The sequence below is a fragment of the Geospiza fortis genome, unplaced genomic scaffold (genome assembly GCF_000277835.1).
Source record: "Geospiza fortis unplaced genomic scaffold, GeoFor_1.0 scaffold1, whole genome shotgun sequence".
NCBI lineage: Eukaryota > Metazoa > Chordata > Aves > Passeriformes > Thraupidae > Geospiza > Geospiza fortis.
Window position 1 is genome coordinate 2,742,314 of NW_005054320.1, and position 21,463 is coordinate 2,763,776.

Here is a 21,463-nt window from a genome sequence, read left to right on the forward strand (position 1 = left end):
GACGGGCGCGGCGCCTCACCTGAGCCACGACACGCTGCGGGAGGTGCGCGGCGTGCCCGGCGTGGCGCACATCGCCCTGCCCGCCCTGTGAGTACTGGGCCCGCTTGCCCATCCCAGGGAGGGGTAGCAAAGGTGAGGGGAAGGGAGCTGGAGGGCTGCGTGGTTTTTAGGCCAAACCCATGGTGGTGACTTCACAGTCATTGTCCTGAGGTGGGCAGCAGGGCGAGGGAGGTGATTCTGCCCCTCTGCTTTACTGACACGCCACCGAGAGTGCTGCATCCGGCTCTGGAGCCCGGACCATGAGAAGGATGTGGGCCTGTTGGACCAGGTCCTTCGGAGCACCACAAAGATGCTCAGAGGGCTGGAGCATCATTCCTGTAACAACAGGCAGAGAGATTTGGGGGTGTTCAGCCTGGAGAAGAGAAGGCTCCAGGGAGACCTGGAGGCTTCTGATACCTAAAGGGGGGATTATAGGACAGATGGGAACAGATTTTTAACGGAGCCTGTTGTGGTAGGATTGGTAGTAATGGGTTTAAACTGTAAGAGGGTATCCCTTGTAATGAGGGTGGTGAAACACTGGACCAGGTTGCCCAGAGAGGTGGTAGGTACCCCATACCTGAAGACATTTAATGTAAAACTGGAGCAGCAAGTAACTCTCAAAACTAGTTAAGTTGCAGCCAAAAGGAAAGATAACATGGTAAGTTTGTGCAGCTGTTGAATGATGTGAACACATTAGTGATGCTCCCCAAAAAGTCACAGTATAACTTCATGCTCTACATCAAGTCAGTGGTCCCTGGTCAGTGCAGGTGAAAGCTTTACTTTTTTTTTGCCACAGAATTATGAGTGCCCCAGGTTGTGAGCTGTGATTCTAGAGCTCTGTGACTCTGGCATTTCATTCCATCTGTCCCTGCTTCACTTCCTGACAGCTGGATGGCAAATACCAGCTCAGTGTCAGACAATGCATAAATATGGGAAAAAAAACCTTAGTTATGAAACCACCAATCTCTCTAGATGGTTGTCTGCTTAGTTAATGTGTTCCTATATCGATTACAGGGCAGAAATTCATGATGTCCTAGAAGAGTATAAAGAAGGAGCTGCAAAATTTATGGGTAAGGTACAAGTATTTGCTTGTATATCTGAGAGATGATGCAGGTGGATCCCACTAGAGCATGTTCAGGTAGCAGAGTAGGCAGAAAGATGTAGGCTTTGCACATTTAGGGATTTTCTCAAAGTGGCACTAGGGAAGACTTGAAATTGTATGTTGTCTCTAGTGTGGCCAAAAATCCTTCAATCAGGCAACAGAGTGATGATGTGTCTGTAATTTCTACAAATTACAGACAGTTCTTTGTGTATGGAATCTAGCACATTTTACAAGAAAAAAAAAAGAGTTACCTAAGCTTGTTTTGTTTGTTTTAGTTTTTTAAAAAGCACATAAGATTTTGGGACATACATTTCATTATGTATAAAAAAAAATTATGGCTTGGCTTTCCAAAGGAAGTTTGCACCCAAATTTCAATAAACCATACCTGTTTGGAGCAGTTTACTTCTTCAAGAAAAATTGAAAAATGTCTTTGTCCGGAACTTCCTGGAGGCTTTAGCAGTTTCAGTGACTGTCTCTGAGGAGGAGGCTGTATGTCATGGAGGCATACTGTCTAGCTGTCTGACATTTGAAACTTCTAGTTCAGCAGATACAATAAATTTCTCATTTGTGTAGTTGAAACGTTCTCTAACTCTCCTGTTCTCATTCTTGTGAGGGTGGTGAGCCACTCAAACAAGTTGCTCAAAGAAGTTGTGAATGTCCCATCCCTGGAAGTGTTCAAGGCCAGGTTGGACAGGGCTTTGAGCAGCATGGTCTAGTGGAAGGTGTCCCTGCCCATGAGGAATGATCTCTCAGGTCCCTTCCAAGCCAAACCATTCTATGATTCTACTTTGTCCTTCCTTAAAAGTTCTAGGCTTGGGATTGTTGCTAGTTTGGATTGTGTCAAGTGTCAGGTGTCTCCAGCAGTTATCAGTTGAGTGGCCAAGTGAGTCAGCTGTTGGATCTGGAAAATTTTAATAGGTGGAGTATTAATCAAGAAGTAACATAAATAAATCTCAAAGCAGCTATGCAGGCTGCAGAACCAAAGAGTGTTGTTTCGTGGTTTGTGCTGCTGCTGCACTTTTCTCCAGGCAGTCAGTAAAGCTGGGGAAGAAATCTGTCTTCTTTGGTGCTGAGAGATAGATGAACAATATTTTCTTAGTTAGAATGGATGTATTTGTGTGGAGGACAATACCCTGTTCCCTTTTGCAGGTCTGCAAACCACATCTTTTTCTTAGCTTTGCTTTGGTTCATGAAACTCTGCTCTGGATCGGTCTCTCTGTTTTCAGGTATGCCAGATGCTGTGATCTACTGCTCCCTTCATGACCCAGTCACTCCCTGCCCCTCTGGCTACAACACTAACAAGGTACAGTAGCTGTAAAGACTTGAAAGGGTCCTCCTAAAGTTCCCAAAAGAAATCTGCCAATCCTCCCTTCAACTTTGTGGGTGTGCTCAGATAGCCGTAAGATTAGCAAAATAAATCTTTGCACAAAGAGGACTGTCATTTACATGCTCATACCTCCAACTAAATGAAGCTGTACATGTTCTTACTTGGCAGCATGTTCCCTGAATGGTTCCTGAGCAGTTAAATGGCAATTCAGGTAGAAAGGAGAACTCTGGACTACCATGGTGTTGTGGTTTAAATGGCAGTAAAAGAAAATACCTCTGTTTTGGCATGTTTGCTGTACAAGCTTGTGCTTATGCCACTGATAAGCAGTAAATCTGACCCCCTGTGTGTTTATTTACATACACCTGCTACAGGCCCACAAAGGGGAAGGACATTTTGCAGGAGGGTGGCTCAGCAATCCAGGAGTGCATAGTTGCAGACATTTGCCTGTTCCACCCCACAGGCACACACGCTGCTGTGAAATCCAGACACTGCCTGCAGCCTGACACAGCTTCATGCTGGAGCTCCTGGCACCTACTCACATACATCAGTCCCAAAGGCTGTTTGGGTTTGGCCACACTTGGTGGAAGGTCACTGAGTGATGGAGGATAACTCCTGCCAGACAGCTGTCAGTGTATATTCCTTGCTGCTGGGATCCAGGCTGAGCCCTGTCCCCCTGCAGGGAAGGAATTACTTGAAGCTTGTCCCACTGTTGTGCAGCTTTGAGGTGAGAGCAGCAATCTAAACCTGGGTGTTGGGAGTTTGACTCAGAGTTTTTTAGGGTTTTTTAAATAAGCTGGTGAAGATATCTGTCACCTTGTTCTAAGGCCTCCTGCAGCTGGATCTGTGCTGACAAATACTTATGAAAGCCTTTTGAAAGCAATGAGACAGAAAGTTCTGTGCTAGAAAGCCTAGCACTGGCTGGATTTAAATAATCACAGGATAATGCTCAGCTCTCTAAGCTGCATGGCTATTTTATTTATTAAAGCAGCTTTTTTCCTCTTGAGAACAGAATGAAGGTAACTAGATGTGATTACACTCTGCCCTTTGGCTCAGACAGCTCTGACTTTCCTCTGCCTGCCTTCACCAGCTGTTCCTTGATGCTCTCATAGTAAGAGTCAGCAGGTACTGTCTGAACATCATGCTGCTGCAGAAAAACATTACAGCTGCTGTGTTTCAGTTATTCTGTAGATGCAAATTCTGGAACTCCTTTTGGAGTTGCTCTTTTTTTTAGTTGGAAATTTGCAAAAAAATTTATTGCTTTGGAGACTTCTGGTTTTATTCAAATTTGGTGAAATTGGCTGATAAGGCCAGAAATAATCAGGATGGATAGATGGACAACAGGCACGTGGTATACTTGTGAAGTCCTTTTGGGTCTTGGTGGGGACCAGACCAAAAAAAAAAAAAAAAAGGGCTTCTGCTCATATTTTTTGCATCTGCTGATGAAATTCAATTTGCAAATTAGTATACATGAGAACTGCACTGCTTAATCTGTCTGTCTGGCACAGGCTAGGAGAATGTGTTTATACCCTCAGGCCCCAAAAAGTGCCCATAACACTCCAAGCTATATGCTGTTCCTGATGGCTGAAAACTCCTTCTCATTTGAAAAGGCATGAACAGAATTGCAGATGAAAAGGGCTGACTTCTGAAGGGCTCAAGCCCTTTATTTAACCTACTTGAATACCCCCTTAAAGTTTTGGAGCAGCAGTTTCATAAGCCTGACAATAATACAACCAAAGCAATGGCCAAGCTGCACTCACAGATTAATTACAGATTCTGCAAAATAGGCTAAAATATGAACATTTTATGAATTTGAATGTTTAGTAAATTGAATGGTGACATCTGCTAGGTGTTCAGGTCAGGTAACCTCCATGTCCACGTGCTTTTGTCTTGCTGTAAATTCTTTTGAAGGTATCACAGAGTAGCAATGGAAGATGGGGTCCCATGTGTGCTGGCACAATGGGAAGCATGTGAAGAGACGGGGAAGATCATGTGTGAAATCCTAATGAGCCATTGCTTACATTGACTTGGTCTGGCTATTTCAGTGCCTTCTAGAGTTGCTGGATTTGGGACCTAAAATAACATGGGGTTCTAAGACTGAGTGCTTAACAAGCTTTTGTATTCTTCCCAGACTGCATGGTAAACCATAAATGATACATTCACGTATGTTCTGTGAGTTAAGTGCTCAGAAGAGGAAGTAGTTTCTTGGGTTTGCATTTTGTACAGAAAACTAGTAAGTTGCGTTTGCCATTGCAGCCTTTGCTGCTTTTTATAAGCTTTTGCTTACTTGACAACAAGTTCAGTGGTAATTCAAGCTTTTTTTTTTTCCCCAGTTCTGCCACTAATTTGTGTGATGAGAGGCCAGCTGCTCATCTTGGATTTTTAAATATGGAGAAGTCAGTGTTGAGTGGGATGATTTCACCAGAGTATCGTAGAAATTCCAGTTCAATCATTTATCTCATTTCATTCATTGTGCCAAGTGCAGCTGATTATCTGAGCCATGCTCCAGGGGAACTTACCTAATGAGCTATCATTCCAGTAGCTGGTGTTTCACCAGACCAATTCCTTCTCTCACCCTTAAGATCTCCTTTGCAACTGCTGTTGATCCCTGTTCTTCCTGTACAGACAGTGTCCCTGTGGGGCAGCTCAGGGCGCATGGAGATGACAGCTTCCAAGTTCATGGACATCCAGCGGGCCATCCAGCCAGACTGGTTCCAGTGCATCTCTGATGGAGACACCATTTCTGGGGAAGCTGGCAGAAAAAGAGCCGAGAAGTCTGTGGATAGGTCACTTTCCTTCTTGGATATTTGCCTTCAGCTGCAAGAAAAATCACCGGTAAGCTCCTCAAGATACTGAGGCAGTATCACTGCAAGTGCTTCTTGGTCTGTGCTGCATCCTGGACCAGCCCCAGGAAACTGTAGTAGGAAGTTGGGTCACATGTATATCAGAGAATGCCCAGCTTACAGTCCAGAGTGGGTATAACCAGTAGCACAGTGAGTTTTCCTTCCTTCCTTCCTTTAGTAAAATGTCTTCTGCCCCAGGATCACCCCTCATCTCTACTTGTTGAGGAGAACTACATTTTAGGATTTTTCTTTCTGCTTTTGGGTTGTGATGCATTTCTTTCACTTACCGTATTATTAGATGCATTGGCAAAGTGGGGTCTTCTTATTCAGATTAAGAAAACCCATCTTTTTGCTCTGAGTCCCCTTGGTTCCAAGTGAGGGAGGATTAATAAGTGCTATTCTTTATTTCTTACAGCAGCTTTGAAACTTCCCTCCCTCTTAGTGAAAGGAGACATACTATCTGAGTCTGCCCTACATGGGAAAACAGGTGACAGGAGTTAGTGTTTGGATCTCCTGGAAGGAAATTCCCTGTGACATCTGGTGTCTGAGAGCCAGGATAATGGCACTTGCTTTTTATTTTGCACTGACACATCCATTGCTGAGACCCCCATCCATAAAAAGCCATGTACAAAGATGGGGTGTGGCCTTCTGTAGGGAGGTGGGAAGAGTGGCATCAGAATTCTCAGTGGGTTAGTGTCAAGGCAAGGAGCAGAATCTTGTCTCTATTAGTCTCATTTCTGACACATGCACTTCACAGTGTTGTGTGGGGAATGGTCTTGTGTGAGATGAAACCCCATGGCTCTGGCAAGTTCCTGGGAATGTGGAGCTTAAGTAGCAGGCATCTGAAGTCTGGGCTGTGAGATGTCTTTCATGTCTTTGGCAGAGCATGCTCTAACACTTGTAGCTTTCTCCTGGGACAGGAACTACAAGGAAGTGTAATGTTTGGGGCAATTGAAGGTGGAGATATCTTGGAAGAGAGGCTCAGATCAGCCAGGGAGACTGCCAAGCGTCCTGTGGGTGGCTTTCTGCTAGATGGCTTCCAGGGAAGTGCCATGGCCAAGGAGACCAAGTTGAAACTGATAGCTTCTGTCACAGCAGAGCTGCCAGAGGATAAACCAAGGTAAGTTGTGTGGGCAACATCCCAAGAAATCCATCTGTTCTATTATGAGGAGCATCTACAGGCTGCTGTGCAGTTTCTCTGTAGGAAATAATCACTGTATTGCACAGCTCTGTGTGTGCCAGGCTGCATAAATTTTAGCATTGTCAGGCAGCAGTCTTCAACACTTGTTTCAGTTTTTAGCTGCAACTGGCACCAGGCTTTGCTCATACTGTGGGTTTCAGGAAAAGTTTTTAGGAAGAGTTACAGGATATATCAGGGTTACTTGCTTTTGGAGGCCATGGCTTACTTGAAGTTCATCTCGAACAATAATATTATTATCAAGGTATTTTGCAGGGACTTCTTCTTAGTAAAAGTGTCATGTTTCCAGTTCTTTCTGGCCTGAACTGGCAGATGGCAAAGAGGGGTGCTGGCTGAACCAGCCAGTGCTTGCTACACGATCTTGGTAGGCAGCTGTGTCCTAGTACCTGAGGCACTGAGCCTGTGCACTACTCAGGGTGTTACAGGCTGGCCCAGAACAGTGGCAGTCTCTTCTTGGACAGTGTGGGGCTTATTGCATGTCTCAGTTGTTAGCTGTGCCCATCAGACCCGTGCCAAGGACTGGACAAGGAGTGGCAGCTTTCTTAATGCTTATAACTGACTTACAGTAACTAAAGACTTCTTGAAAACATGTGCTAATATTTGCTAGTGGTTCAGAAGTGTAGGGGTTTCTTTATTGGTTTGAGCTCGCTGGATTGTTCTTACCAGAGCAACTGATACAGAAATAATATGGTTGCTTTTTTCATCATTTCCTGAAGAGAATGATTGAGGCCCCATTGTGTTCCTGCTTCCCTCTGCTAGCAGAGCATTGCTCTGACCTAATGGTGTTCAAAAGGAAATTAAATGCAGGAGCACTGTGTCTGGTGCTGTAGCTTGTTCTTGCTCAGGGGTGCCTGGGGTTTGAATTTTCCTGACAATTAGGAGGCTTGTGGTGTTGTTGCTGTCCTGTCTGGTTGAGCTACTTAAAAGATCCCCTGGGAGCATTAGAGTCCAATCTGCTCAGCTAACCTCAGTGTCTACCCGTGCATCTGCCTCATCTATCAGATAGTTTGCTGGTCTTGTTAAGACAAGTGTTTCTGTTCTCTTGATAGGAAGAGAGCTGGTTAGCCCCAGGGGGTCTTGGAAGTACCTCACGTGATTTTCAGGCAGTCATTGCTCCTGAATCACCCTTGCCATTCTGGCTGGAGAGGTTGTTCTTCATCTCTGTTCTACCCCAGCATGAAATTCTCTAGAAGGCAAGCAGTTTTTGTGCTTCACTCAAGAAGTGGCTGCTTTTTGTGTGATTGTAAAATGATCTTATGGGTGTACTCTTTATAAAAAATCCTTTCATGTACGTAAAGGGGCTGAAGTTACTTGATAAAATTTGTTTTTCTTTCCAATAGCATAGGAACCCTTGCAAGAACAAATGTTTGTCCTTACCTGTGCAGAGATGAGTTTCAGCAAGGCTTTAATCATATATGCAGAGCTACTGTTTTTGACTTTTGCACTTCATTTTCTCCCTGTCATGGGAACCTGAAACATAAAACACTCATGCTATAAACTTCTCCTCTCCTTATTCTGTGCTCATCAATTTAATTGGAGTACTTAGAAAAGTGACTAAAAATGGCACCTTGTGACTTCATTTATCAGCCCCTGTGTATTTTCCTAATTATCTGTTTAGCTCATTGCCCTACATTAACTTCTGCTGCTTTCAGCCTATGCACCTGCAGGAGAGCAGGCACTGCTCTACTCTCTTACACTTCACCCACCCTCGGTGAAACTGCCAACTAAATTTGGCTGCCAGCAGGATCTCTATTACCACTGATGGCAATCCAGGAAGAGCCTGGCTCTTAATGCCATGTCTCAGGAGATGTTACAGCCCACGTTCTTGGGTAAATCATTTGAGCAGTTAGAGTGTAAGGAGAAGGGAAGACTAAAGCAAGGATGTTTTCTCTTTCTAACAATGTTTTTCATTAGTATGTTCTCCCCTTGGCAGTTTTCCTAGTGCTATAGGATGTGTCTGTCACCTGAAGGACTTGTATCTTTGACCAGCCATCTACTGCTGTCTCTGCTGAGACTCTTTTTGAAACAGCTAACAAGCAAAAGGGTCCATGTGTCTGGGCATTGGTAGCTCATTGGGTCACAAACATGATTAAGGAAAATATCTGTTCTATGGCACAGATGTTATGAATCTAATGGTATTTATGTGTATGTGAAACAAATCACATACAAATCACTTCAAACACAATGAACACAATGGGGTTTTTCCACGGTAAATGAGGGATTTTTGCCTGTCTTCCAAAGGGCAAATAATGAAAAGCCTGTTATGCACTGGGTGCGTGGGAGGTGGGGAAGCAGAAGCACACGGAATTCTGAGTGATGGCTGTTAGCAGTTGCAGAGATAGGCTGCATGTGCTGCACATGACCTGCAGGTCTTTTCCTTCAGCTACCTGCTTGCTTCTACTCAGAATATTGTAGATTTGTCTTCCTGTGTGTCTTCTACAGAATCATTCATGGTGTAGGCAAACCAGATGAGGTGTTGGAGTGCATTGAAAGGGGAGTGGACATTTTTGAGAGCTTCTTTCCCTTCCAAGTGACGGAGCGAGGCTGTGCCTTGGTTTTCAGTTACGACTGCCATCCAGATCCTGAAGCAACAGGTAGGCTTCTTGATGGTTGTTGTAGTTTTTGCATTTTGTATTGTGGTAAGCATAATTCATACCTGGGAGGAATCTGTATTTGAGGGCTTTGTTCCTGAAATAAGTGCAGTGACCACTGGAAAACGTGGAATTCCACTACCACATGTTGCTTTTGAAGTCAGGGTGCTTTGGTGTGATATCTGTTGAGTAAAACTTGAGGATTCTAAATGTCTCATTAGCCAAAATATGATGATTAAATATTTCTTAAACACCTCCTGAATAGAGGGGTTTTAGTTTGACACCGTTGGCAAATTTTCTGTTACTGTTAGCAATAAAGGCTGGACCTATTAAGCAATCTCTAGGATTAAATTATTATGTGTCTGTTGTAGTAATATATTTTTGAAGTTCTTTTTTCTAGCTGTCAGAAGTTTCCCATTTATTTGGGCAGTTTTCCTCTCTGTCCTTGCATTCATAGGTTTATATCAAAACCAAAATGCTCTGTTCATCATGCTGTGAGATGGGAATGTGTATTACCCATTAAAGCACCTATCAAATGTGTTTCAAGCAGCCATTTTGTTTTGGCCTATTAAATGTTTTTAATACAGGGAAACATTTCACATTTTTTCTCTTGTGTAGAACCTAGTGGCTTTTCATGCCTGGATAATTCAGAGCCAGCTGAATAGAGCAGAACATCTTGTTTCTTCGTGATGGCTGCTTTTTTTTAACCCTTTTCTTTGTTTGTTGTTCTTTATCTTGTCTTACTTTATTCTTAAATTATGAGGCTCTGGGTAATGGCAGTGGTTTTGTCCCATGTCTGTTTTAATCACGGTAGGCATGGATTATGCAAACAGTAATATTGGTATTTCAAGATAATCTCCTTCTCCTTAAGAACAAAATCAAAAATGCAAACCTATAAAATCATGGGATGGTTCTTTATTTTTCAGATAGATGCTGAAAAGGCAGATGTTGACCCACCTCTTCTGAATTAGTGCTACCAGCCTCTTTTGATTCCAGGGTTTTTTTTAAAAAAAACAAGAGGCATCTAAATCCCTGAATTATCACAGCATGGAAAGTAGAATGACGGAATGCAGATTAGTTGCCTGTCTACTCTAACAAAATCTCAATAAAATCCATTTGTTCAGGTGATTGCATTCTATTCAGCATGCAGTTCAGACAAAATACTTTTGACATTTTATAAAGAATTTAGCTCAGTAGAGCAGCAAAAAGTTATACTCTTGTTTCAGCTCTAACTTTTGATTTGTTCTAGTTGATTAGTTTTCACTTGTCTCTTGCTGTTTTGATCATCTAAAAGTGTATTTGTGTTAACTAACCTACAGCAATTAAAGTAAAATATCTGCTTTCTAGAAAAAAGAGGTGGAAACTTATGGCAGGAGTTTTCAGCTGGCAAGAAGGTAGCAGAAATATCTTCTGTAAGGTTGCTACCCTTGCTCCTCTTGCTTTCTGTTCTAAGGCTGTTGTTTTTTTAATTTAATCAGTTTTAACACAAAATGGGATCCAGGACCCGGAAAAGAATGGTACTCAAGAAGACCAGGAGGAAGTATCCAAAGCTGACCCAGAAATGACACCATTTGAGATATCTCTGAAGGATAAAAAGTATGTGAGTTTGTGAGGAGGGTACCTGCAGCTGTGTGACTAAATATGATGCTTTAGTCCTGTATATTTATTTGCAACTGGTCAGCAGCTGGATGAGAGACTTCAGAAAACATGAAGCTGTTGAAGAGAGTACTTCTGGACACTGAGCAGATAGTGTTGGACAAGCATTCTGGCTTGTTATCAGGCAACAGCCTAGCTCTGAAAGCTCTGTCTTTTGCATGACCTAGAGCCAGGGGTTTTCTGATCATTTATTCAGCAAATGTGGTCATAATTACGTCTCAGCTGAAAGACCATAGGTTCACAAAGGTGGTCTGTGAATCACTTTGTTCTTCCACATCTAACTTGGGTTGTCTTGAGATACTAGATGTTATTTAAACTATGGAGACCCTCTACTCTCTGACTCAAGTTTGGGCAGCTGCAGAACAGTTGTGCCATTTATGGATACTTCACAAAAACTTGGGCCATTGTTACCATTTGTCCTTCCTTCTCTTTGACACAGCTACTTCCATGCTGTCTGAGTAGACAGTTGTGTTGCTTTGCTCTCCCTGTGAAATGGTGCACCTCACAGTAGAGTGGAATACTGTTCTGTGAATAGTGGGATTAGTAAATCCCTGGGTTTGGTGGCTTTCTCCTTCATAAACTGTGTGATAGCTGTCTTGCACTGCAGCTTTTCTACTAGGGAAGGCACAGATGGGGCCTCTCTGCTGTTAGCTGTGATGTAGTCAGAGTTATTCTGATTTAAATGTATGGCCTTTGGGCTCTGAGGTGAGTTCTGGCATGAGGAGGCCTGGGGCTTTCAGCAGCCATGGTCCCACACCATGGCAGGGTGTGGGAGTTACATGATCTTTAAGGTCCCTTCCAACCCAAACCACCTCTGATACCTGATGTCCTTTGTGCCAGTGGTGCTGGTGTGAGTTGTCAGCAAATCTGGATTAAGGACCTCAGGACTTTAAGGCTTAGGTCCCTGCAAAAGGCCAGGTGGTTACAGGGGAACTTTTTATTGCTTGGATGGCTCTTCTTAGCTCTGATGTTACCCACCATTGCTTCTTCCTTAGGTACCACGATGATTTTGGTCCTTTGCTGGAAGGATGCAGCTGTTACTGCTGCCAGAGGCACACCCGCGCCTATGTCCATCACCTCCTGGTGACCAACGAGCTGCTGGCCGGCGTCCTGCTCATGATGCACAACTTCCAGCACTACTTTGGCTTCTTCAGTGCCGTTCGGGATGCCTTGAGGGACAGTAAGCTGGACCAGCTCAAGGAGCTTATCTTCAGGCAGGCCCTGCAGAGACAGTGAGCTCAGAGGGGACAGAGGAGGCTGCAGGCTGCATCCTCACCCAGTGGGACTGTATCACCTGGGCCTGGCAGTAGTGAAATGCCTTTAAAATGCCTTTTTTCCTTCCTGGAGGGGCCTGAAGGAGACGTTTGAAGGAGATCTCACTTCCTGGTGGGGAAGGGTGATCTTGTTCAAACGTATCTTTTGGTTAATTGGCTTGGTGCATTCTTGGTGGCTGGAAGGGCCTGGACAGTTCACCAGTAGGACCAGTGTGGATGGGTTTGTTTTCAGATACTCACTGCTGGTTTCCCATGTGCAAGGACAGAGTAATTGAACTTGTGATAGAGGATAAAGCAGGGCATATACTTAAAATTAATCCAGCTGCCTGGAGACTCAGCAGCTGCTTGGGACTCTTGTTCCATACCCCACAGTAATTATTTTTCTAGAAAAACCTAGTGGTGTCCTAGTCTCTCATCATGTATCCCCTTAGCAAGAAATCCCACTTCAGTCTTAACATACGTTGCCAGCATCTGTGTCCTTGGAAAGAGCTGACTGGAAGTGCTGCTGTGTCCAGTGGCACAAGGGACTGTGTGTGTAGTCCTCTCTCAGGCCACCTGCAGTGCAGAATGTTCTCTGGGCTTGGAAGAAGTCTGCCACCTCGGCCTGGCCTTGAACACCCCTGCCTCAGGGGTCCCATTCAGTGACATTAGAGCCAGAGAGAAAAGAAAGTGTTTAATCCATGTCCTGCTGTAGGGCTTTTTTTTTTAACTCTGTGCACTTTTTTCAGATTTCACTCCTGTGTTAGCACGTGGGTGACAATGTCTGTATCATTCTTTCCAGCCACCCTAGCACTGGTCACAGAGCAGGCTACACAAATGTCACTGTGAGATGGAACTGTGGAAGGGAAGTGTCATAGGAAAGGACTTTTAGAAAACATTCTGGTGGGTCCTTGTTTTAGAGTATGACTTAGTTCTGTTACATTCCTCTTACTCAGTTGCGGTTTTTTACTGCCTCTTACTGTGGAATCATGTATTTAATAGTTTTATATTTCAAAGCAACAATAAAACACATTTATTATTTGTTTCACTGGCTCCTTAATGTGTGACAGAGGTGATGTACCAAAGAGCTTGAACTCAAGAAGGTATCTCCTGAAAACTTGACCTAGCAGCCTGATGGAGGACATTATCTTGGAGTATCCTGTCATGGAACAGGTTTCCAAGTAATTGCTTCAAAAGAATGTCATAATAGACTTGGAAGTGTTGAAGAGAGCTGCCTGTCCTTCTGCCCATAAGGACTCTACTGCCTTAATTAAGCTTGAAAAAATACACTTCATGGCCTTAAAGCCATTAAGGATTAATCTGTAGTTTGCTCTTCACAATTTCTGCAATACTTTAAGATTTTAATACCTCCCATCAGAATGACTTTACCATAGAGTATAAGGGGTTTTTAGTTTCTCTGTCCCTCTGGGCAACTACACAAGGTTGTCATAGTCCTTTATACAATTCCAGCCTTACTCTGTTGCACTAACTACACTTCTGTTCCACAGGATCCTAAAGAAATGGTGCAAATGCTGCTCTGCTGTTGTCTTCAGACAGATTACAGAGAATGATTCAGCCACAGAAATGACATAAAATACAGAATTATCATCCTCACTCCAAGTAGTACTTTGTGGTTGTTAAAATTGATACAGCACTGGGAAACTTGGAGATGGTGTCCTGGGTATACAGTGTGAGGTACTTAAAGGACAAGAATTCTAATGAAGTAAAAATGGTTTATGTTGTTTGTTTCTTTCAAGAGGAATGCAGTGGTAGTGCATGGGACCTTGCAATGCTTGTTTCTGCAGTGCCTGTTTCTACAACATTGCAAGTGCCTGTGGAGAATCTTTTGGGAAGGGATAGGTTTTGAAACTTCTTATTCACTGACATTCCTGTATCCACATATTGAATCACTGAAATGCCTGAGTCAGCCCAGCACTTGGGCAGCAGGATGGTTGTGTCCAACAGGTCAGTCATGGATGCTCTGCGATGACACAGAGGACAAGGGGTGCAGGTGGTTGTGTCCTCCTCACATTTCCTGCATACTTCTTAGGTTGGTAACCTTACTGCTACTTTTGGAATTGCTGTTTATACCTTTTGGGGGCTACTTGTGATCACTCAGTCTCCCTGTCCTGCCCCACCTCTGTGAATCATTTGTATTTAATAATTTGTCTTTATCTCCCAGCCCGGATGTCCTCAGGAGATAAACATAGCTGTACTGAGGCCTGCTAAGCTATGTGCCAGTAACATGCTATTCTCAATAACCCTTGTCTCCTGGCTTTCCAGTCCTTCCATACTGCTGTGTTATGGTTTTTTCCCAGTCCTACCCATTAGGCTTTCCTGTTACAGTTCTCTGGTCAGCTTTTATATGTGTGCACCTGTGTACCACGGCTGCACAAAGTAAACCGTTTCATGCTGGGCAGAATTTGACCAGCTACATCATTCAGTATCTAACAAACACCACTAACCCTGAAACCATCTTAATGTGTTGTATTTATACAACTTCTCAACATATCTTTTAGTTCACGCCGTAAAAAATCAGCAACATTTTTCATGCTAACTTAGAAAGTTTTAAAATTTATTTCCAGGCAGAGATCTTAATTTCTTTCAAAAACAGAATTCTTGCCCTAATATGGGGATGAAAACTGCATGAAGAAAGCTAAACTTTCCATGGAGAAGTGAAAATTGAAATTAATAAGGAGTGGAAAAATGTCTGTGCTAAATTAACTTCACTAAGCACAGAAGACTGCAAAAACATCCTTGACTGCCATCCATCCCCAAAGGGCAGAATATAAAAGAACAGAGCAGAATACAAAAGAGATGGTGTGTTATAAAAACATTAGACCCTTGAATATCTTTTCCTTAGCAACCTTTAGTGTAATCTTCCCCTTAATAAAGAAAAACCTTTCACACTGATGAGAATAACTGTCAGGGCCTCATGTTAAGGCCTGTGTCTTTCTGACCACTTCATCAGTATTCTGCTCAGTAACTTCCTTCTTCCAGAGCTATTTTAATGTTGCAGACTCTTTAGCAGTTTCAAAGGTATGCTTTGAAGTGTATTAAGGGGAAAAAAATTGTCTTATTACAAAACAGTCTTCTTTCCTTCAGGGTTCTAATTCCACTCCCCCTCCCCCCCGCCACTGTTTATCCATCCCATCCTGTAAATCACTAGGACAGTGTCCAAGACACACACAGTGTATATCCAGCCTTCTCTGGCAGTTTCTAGGTCTGCTCCTCTGTGGCTCTGCAGGATCACAGGAGCTGCCCAAGACTGGAAATGTTCCAGCAGGGTGTTCAATTTATTTCTACATCTATGAGGTCCGGCGGGTTTTCAGATCATGGGATTTTTATGTATAGAAAATTTAGTTCCAGGTGTGTTTCAGAGGTGCTTTTAAGCATTGAGTAGCTTTATTTTTTCTTCATCCCAAACCCTGTTGGTTTTTGATTCACAACCTGAGGTGGCAGACAAAGGGCTCCAATAAAATGCTTAAACCATTCTCTCAGTAATTTCAGAGCTGTTTCCTCTGTGATGTGGAAGGCATGCATGAAACAGATGATGGTGCAGGCCAGTTTAATGGTTTTATTTGTAGTACACTGGAGTGATCTACATAATTCACTAGGGACCTCATCTCTTTCTGGTAATGCAGCACTCCTTTGGACTATTAAAGATGTTCAAGCACGTTACCATTCTTTATGCACATTCTGTAGGCATGACAGGACTTTTCAAACAAAAAGAGAATGAATTTAAATCCCTTCAAGAAGTTGGATCTAGACTGGTAAAGTTGGTGCTGGCACAAAAATAGTGCAGCAAAAGGTTCTTGCTTCCCTGTTGGTGTTGCCAATGTGAATGGTGTCTGTCACAGTACAGTCTCCTCTCTGGGAACATATTGACTTGGAAAAGCAGCACCTTTCCTGCCTCACAATGAGGTGATTCTGAACTGCCTGGTTCAGTCTACATCTGTTGTCTGTGTTTCAATTACATTGGTCACGCGAAGGTGCAACACGGTGGGATGCTCTGTCATGCTGACACAGCTCCTCCAGCTCCTGGCCTTGCTTACTGCCCACCATTACAAAATCTTTGGAGAAAGCCTGCTCTGTTCTCAGCTATTTGTGTGTCTGAACATCTTGCAGAGCTCTTTGGGAAGCAGTTTTGGATGAGAAGGGGTTGTGTGGTTAACCAGGATTATTTCAAGCTTCTAAAGCCTGAAAATCTAGGAATCTGTTAAGTGAGGACCAAAGGTAAAGGAATTATAAATAAAAGCATTTGCATCTGCCAGGCAGCTCAGGACTAACCAGCCTTCTGTCTTCCCTATGCTTCTGCTACTGTGTTGTGACGGTGGTCACAAGGGTTTTTGGGGCAAAGGAAGAGACGAGATCTTTGACTCTATTACAGAAGGCTTGATTTATTATTTTATGATATATACATATACTATACTATACTAAAAAAGAAAAAGAAAGAAGAGTTTCCAGAAGCTGCTAAGCTAAGCTAAGAAAAGTGAAGCATTATAACAAACTAGCTCTCGGACTGTCCCGAGAGATCTCACTTCTGGATTGGCCATTAACTATAAACATGCAAGCTGCCCCAATCCAGACAGACTTTTTGCATTCTACAGCAGAAGATAACTTATTGTTACATCTTGTTGCTGAACTTCTCAGCTCTAGCAAGAAAATCTTAAGAGAAGATTTTTCATTAAAAAAATGTCTGTGACACTGTGTAAAGCATTTTCTGGCTCAAGGGAGTGGCCAATGCACTGGGAGAGGCAATGGCAGTGGTTCATGCCAGAGGCTCTGCAGGACAAGGTGTATCTTACTGCCTATACCTGCAGAGTTGATTGATTTGCAGGGTGCTGATCAGGAAAAGACCTGAAAACAATGGCCCTTATATGCAATGGCCCAGCACAAACTTTCACAAAGAAAGGAGGTTCCAAGGTCCTTTGGCCAGAGTTCCTGGACCCATTGCTGTGCTCTCTGTGTGACACCTTGTGCTCTTGAGCTTTCTGAGCTGGTGGATGTGTTGCAATGCGTGACACGAAGGTGCCTTTGTAGCAATGCTTTGTGCTCACTGCTCCCTCCTTCCACAGGGGAACATCTGGTTTGCCTTTTGATGAGGCAATCAGGGGAGGTATTGATGCAGCCAGCATCCTGCAGGAAGTCAGCAGAGTCTACGAATCTGTCTTGAGTTTTTTTATACTGCCCTTCCTGGGCCAGAATGGAACCATCTACAAAGTAATGTCAACTTCAGTGGTACTATGTGCTGAAAAACAGCTGAAGAAACCAGCCCTTTGGAAAGCCAGATGCTTTCCTCAGACAAAGCTGAACTGGGATGAGAGAACAGACTGGCAGGAAGCCGAAGCCTTTAAAGGGATGCAGCCTCTTCAAGAAAGGGAACAGGAGATGGAGCGTCTGGGAGGAAGGAACATAGGCAAACAGGATGATTAGGATTTGGCAAGGCCAGCAAAAAAAAGGAGTGGGAGCTGCGCAGTATGTCTGTGGGTAGCACTGCCAACATCAAGCTGCAGAAGCCACTGGCATGTGCCTTTTTCCATCCCTTGTTTTGTGCACATCTTGAGGATGAAGAAGTGCTCTGTTGCGGTTCAGGGAAGTCAGCAATGGCTGCAAAAAGGCAAAAGGCCACAGAACAATGCTGGTAGCCTCCAGAGCTGAGGCTGACAGAGGTACTTAGTGCTGGACTCAACTCTGGTACCTGGCTCCCCTGTTGCCCACAGCCAGTGCTATCTCAAATATTCAAGGGAGTCCTGAGGCATCAACCATCTGCTCACGTCTCTTGATGTCACCCCCACAGAGAGACAGAAGTGCTGCTGCCTCTCACCTGAGGCACAGCAAGGTGAGCAGTCCACCTGCACCACAGCCCTTCTTCCCTGACATGGGATGGCAGGAAGAAATGTGATTCCCTCAGTATTTGTGCTTCTGTCCAGTGAAAAGTGGTCTTTATTTGGGCTGTCCAATTTGCCATGCTCACTGCTTTGCAGTAAAACTTATGAAAACTGACAGGAGTCCCCAGGGCATGAAGCCAGAAAGGTCTTCCCCACATCACCAAAGATACAACAAGCCTAATGCTTGTCTCACTGAGATGCTTAAATCATTATACTGAAATTAATTTTTAATTATGTTCATTTTCTTCTTTGGCCCCAGGGGTTTCCTCACATTTCCAGAGGCATTCAGGGATGAGACCAGGGTCTGGCAGGAAGAGATTTACTCCCAGAATCACAAAGGAAGCTCCGGAGAATTCCTGGGCTGGGCCTCAGAGAAAATCTATCCCTGTTGAAGAAAGGTGTGGTTGGCATCAGAGCTGGTGGGCTCCTGATCTGACACTTGAGGCAGTAAGGAACCAAGGAAAGGTGGCATGAGTGATGCCACGAAGGCATAACAAGAAAGGTCACTGCTATGTCTTAAGATTGACTTTTTGGGGAGTAACAGAGAATAACTGGATCAGTGGCTTTTGAGATTGAAAGGCAGCATTGGTTTGGGATGCATCTTCAAAATCCCATTCAATGTCATTTAGCAAGAGGTACTTAGCAGTTGATGCTGACTTTGAAGAAATACAGTTTTGAATCCCTCACACCTTGAAATTCCTACAGCCTTGTGAGCCTTCCTTTGCTCATAAGGCAGAAGGTAAGGTGGCAAAATACTGCCAGGAGATGACATTGTTATGTCAATATGAATTCATTCTTATCATTAAATAAGGAAAAACACACTTCAGTGGCTCATTCAAAGGCTCATGCAGATTTGGGATACTTGCATTGATCAGAGAAAGAACTGATGAGCCCATTCTTCTTGTTAGATGAGCCAGGTGTATTTGCAGGTGTATTTGACAGCCAGGGTCTGTCACTTTGTGACCAAATCATCACACACTTAGCTGAAACCAATCAGATTGCTACTGCTGTCCTCTGGGTTGTCCACAATTCCTATTTGTAGTTTTCTGAGTGTCACCATATCAGCAGCCTGCAGGCTGTTGATCCTGCCTCGAAATGCTGGCATCGATTAGACATTCTTCAGAAAACATCAGCAAGAGCAATAAGCTGCAGCCAAGCTCTGTCTTCCAGGGGAGCTGCCATCCTGAGCAGGTTGTGCTGGCCCCAGCTGGGAACAGAGAACCCCCTGCCACTCCAATTCCCCTCAGAGAGGCAGACTCCAGGTGCACTCCCTTCTCTTCCCAAGGGGGAAGCTCCCTGTCCTTAGCCCCACAGTGGGGTCCAGCTGAGCTCAGCTGCGTATCTGGCCAGGCCAGCCGAGCCCCTAAGAGACCTAAGGAGGGTTGCCTGGAGAAGTGAGATTTTTCTGCAAGGCTTTGCTTTGTCCTTGTAGTCTGGCAAATGTGGATTTTAATATCTGCAGCTGGGACTGTTAAAACAACATATCCAACAGCTGCTGCAAGGTACCTGCAGAAAACTCACTGAGCAGGGTCACCTGCAGAGCACTGGTCTTTGATGGCAGGTGAAACCTACCTCCTCCATAAATTCCTTGCCTTTCCAGGAACCTGCTTTTTTCTCATGGAAGATTGTTTTATCTTCTGCCCCATGGACCTTTGCACTCTTCTGCTTAAAGATTCTTGCATGGTCTGGTGCCTGTTGTGCCTCTGACAAGGTAGAGCGTTTTATGGTTTCTTTGTTTGTATTTTACAGTGTAAAACTCAACATAAAAGCTTTTGGTTTTAACTCTGGATGGCTTCAGTTCAGTGTCTGGTACCATTTGGGATTTTGGTAACTTGGGTAACCTGTGTTTTTGGTCCTAGACCTGAAGTTTAACACATGCAACATGTGGCACATCTGTCACAAATGGGGAGCCCCAGTTACAGTGGAATAGCAAACTGTGGGATATGTGGGTTCCTGCAGCTGAGCCACAGCCCATGGCTCTGTGAGCTGGGAGATGGTGGATGCAGGGGATAAATGGTGTTTTTCAGTCCATTTCTCAGGCGTGCTGTAAACGTGTCTAGACAGGCAGCACTTGGATGGCTGCCTTGTGCCTTGTCGGGGGGTGGGGCTGATCTTCCCGGTGAGTGTTGCCAGCTCTCCTTCATCTCCAAAGGGTCTTAACTCTCCTCAGCCACGGTGGAGCTGCTTCCCGGCTGCTCTCTCGTTCACAAATGTCTTGCAGCACGGGGGCCCTGAGGTGCCCCACTGCAGCTGCCTGCTGGCGCGGGGTGGAGGTGAGCTCACCCTGCAGCGCTGCATCTGCACTCCTGCCCAGCCCTGCTGCCACAGCACCTGGGGCTGCCTCCGAGCTCCCTTCTCCTCTCTGCAGGAAAGGAGGCTTCTGCATTATCCCAAGGCTCTTCTAATGTGAATATCAGCATGTAAATTAGTCCCCCCAGAAGGCAGAGCACAGTGTCACAGCTCACCTCTCCCAGCCAGTTGTGGAGCCAGGGAAAACAAAACACCAAGGAGGAAAATGTGGAAAATTAAGGTTAGTAGGAGACATTGAGCAGTTGGAAAAGGAGAATGCACATTACTCTGCTGTAAATAATGAGTGGGGGTGTGTCTTGGGGGGCCCTCAGCAATCTCTCTGGCTTGCTGGAGAGGCATCAATGCTTGTGCCTGTAATTGCTTCTGTTCCTTGGCATTTTCTATAGGATCACCTATGATCATATTGACGGAGGAAAACTGGGCAGCACTTGAGGGAGGAGAAGACAGAGATTGTTTTGGTTCTCAGTTGAGTTTTTGTAATTGTGTGAGGGTTTTGTGCTGGTTTTTTTGTTTTGTTTTGTTTTGTTTTTTTGGTCCCTAGTCAGTTCTGTGATCTGGTAGTTCAGATCTTAGTAAAGAAAGGACATGTTTAGATACAGAATTTTCCCCATCCCTTATAGCTGTGTGGACACAAAAATGCTGCTTAGTTTTCTGCCACACCTCCCGTTCTTACCTCTATCCTGAATCATCTTGGGGATCACTCCTTGAAGAACTCGTTCAAATTCAAGTAAGCTGAAGCTGACCCCTGAGAGATGCTAGGCCAGGTCTTGAAATGGACCTAGTTATCCTTTAGATCTTTTCATTTCCTCCTTTCTGACAATTGTTATATAAAGCAACTGGACTGGTGATCTCTGTTATAAAGCATCTTAATGAGAATTACTTGAGTGGCAATCTGTCCACAGGTTGGTTCACTTGATTCATACCTCCTCCATCCTGTGTACTGCCTCCTGTGCTATCCAGCATCTTTGAGCAGATGGAGTAACACTACTGCATGTCTGCCTGGTGTAGCTGGGAAACTAACTGACTGTATTTCCAGAATTTATCCGCTGGAAGTGCTTACAGCAGCCTTTGATTTCTTTCCCAGTTGCAAAGAAAATGCAAGTAATAATAAAGACTTCTTGCAGGTGTCCAGGTGGATGATAATTTTTTACAGGGAAAGTGTTAAGAGGGCTACAGATGACAAAAGGCTTATGAAAGGAGGTACATTAATCACAAAGATACCAAAACTTCCAATTACACTTGTGTTTTATTGGGTT

General features: G+C 44.2%; 1 protein-coding gene across 1 annotated transcript; it reads left to right on the forward strand.

Moving 5' to 3' along the window:
* The first annotated feature begins 6 nt into the window (after positions 1-6).
* QTRT2 (queuine tRNA-ribosyltransferase accessory subunit 2) lies at positions 7-13,051 on the forward strand. The gene is made up of 9 exons (XM_031056683.1): positions 7-87; positions 1,054-1,109; positions 2,368-2,444; positions 5,091-5,300; positions 6,229-6,428; positions 8,949-9,100; positions 10,576-10,693; positions 11,749-11,966; positions 12,211-13,051. Exons 2-9 carry the CDS (start codon positions 1,106-1,108, stop codon positions 12,300-12,302), a joined length of 1,071 nt encoding a protein of 356 aa, XP_030912543.1. The 5' UTR covers positions 7-87; positions 1,054-1,105; the 3' UTR covers positions 12,303-13,051.
* Positions 13,052-21,463: the final 8,412 nt, after the last annotated feature.